The sequence below is a fragment of the Sparassis crispa genome (assembly GCF_003851025.1).
Source record: "Sparassis crispa DNA, contig_000007F, whole genome shotgun sequence".
Taxonomy (NCBI): domain Eukaryota; kingdom Fungi; phylum Basidiomycota; class Agaricomycetes; order Polyporales; family Sparassidaceae; genus Sparassis; species Sparassis crispa.
Window position 1 is genome coordinate 778,665 of NW_020939754.1, and position 1,290 is coordinate 779,954.

General features: G+C 48.8%; 1 protein-coding gene across 1 annotated transcript; it reads right to left on the bottom strand.

Annotated features, from left to right (window-relative positions):
* Window positions 1–206: 206 nt before the first annotated feature.
* On the bottom strand, window positions 207–904 carry SCP_0802530 (hypothetical protein; the record flags this gene model as incomplete). Its single annotated transcript, XM_027760843.1, has 4 exons — window positions 207–348; window positions 400–512; window positions 589–726; window positions 788–904. The coding sequence occupies 4 exons, from the start codon at window positions 902–904 to the stop codon at window positions 207–209; spliced, it is 510 nt and encodes a 169-aa protein (XP_027616644.1).
* Between the last annotated feature and the right edge of the window lie 386 nt (window positions 905–1,290).

A 1,290-nucleotide genomic window follows, 5' to 3' on the forward strand; every position in this document is an offset into this window, starting at 1 on the left:
CACGGAAAATAAAGAATGATAATTTGAGGTTGTGCCCTATCTGTCCGAGTGATCAAGAAGCTGGGATTGAGAATTCAATAGGAAAGGTTCTGTCGACCTTCGAGTTTCCGAATGAGCAACAGTCAATTGACCGGAAGCTCGAGTCAACGTTGGCACGTGATCTTTATTTGAGGTGACGGAATACCTTGGGCGAAGTGCCGCCACCATCAATCCTGCACTCGGCTCTCCAAAGCGGTGTTGAGGTCTTGAACGAACACAGGCAGCGCGCTGGCCGCAGTGAGCGGATATGTCGAATTGTCGGGCTCTCCATATGTGATCCTGTCGTTGTTGTAGACCGCCTGGTAAGCACTGCATCAGAATGTGAGCACTGTGACAAATCGTGAGAAGTGGAGAACTTACTCGCGGATTGCGCCCAGCGTCTTGCATTTCTTGCGAATTTCTTTCGTCGACGAATCCACCTTAGTCCAGAATTCGTCCTCTTTGAGACCCGAGAACTTGACGAGAATGAACCGCTTTCGAGCAATATGGATTAGATAATGGCACACCGAACTGGATAGGTAACTTATAATGTATTAGATAATGGCACACCGAACTGGATAGGTGTCTTATAATGTATGTGAGCCTGATGTACAGCGCCATCGTCGGGCGTGCACTACAAGTCTTGATGCACGTGTGGGTGAGTGCGGTGATGTTGCAGATGGAATCGGACTTGATGGACATGGTAATCTGTAATGCGCCACAGTGCCAGTGAATGTGATGTGATGCAAAATCAGTAAATGAGACGCACCTGAGTCTTTACATGGTTGCGCCACTCCGTGAGACCCTTGCCGAGAACTGTTCGGATAATACCACAGCGACCGGTTTCCTGATCGGGCGGCAGCTGCGAAATGTTCAGTCGCCGCATTGCACCCTGCAGAACATTAGACCACAGACAAGATGCACAGAAGTGTGACTTACCAGGATATTGGCGGGGTTAGATGCACTGTGATATGAGATTATACTTGGGGACAGTATGTAGGAATGTGCATAGTCAAGTAGGGTGACCTGGGCAGGATTCTTGTGAGTTAAACCCGGAATATGAAAATGGTGGATTGCGCACCCTTAAGGTGCCCGGAACCTTGTACTCACTATCCTGAGACAACCTCGAAAGGTGGTCACGACACTCCAACAGCAATGTGTACGTGAAGATGGTGTGTTGTATGAGACGCGTGGCCTATAAGGGATCATGTCAACAAGACTGCACGAGGAAGAGTAACAAAATTACCTCTGTGAATCGAGCCAGTTCCGACT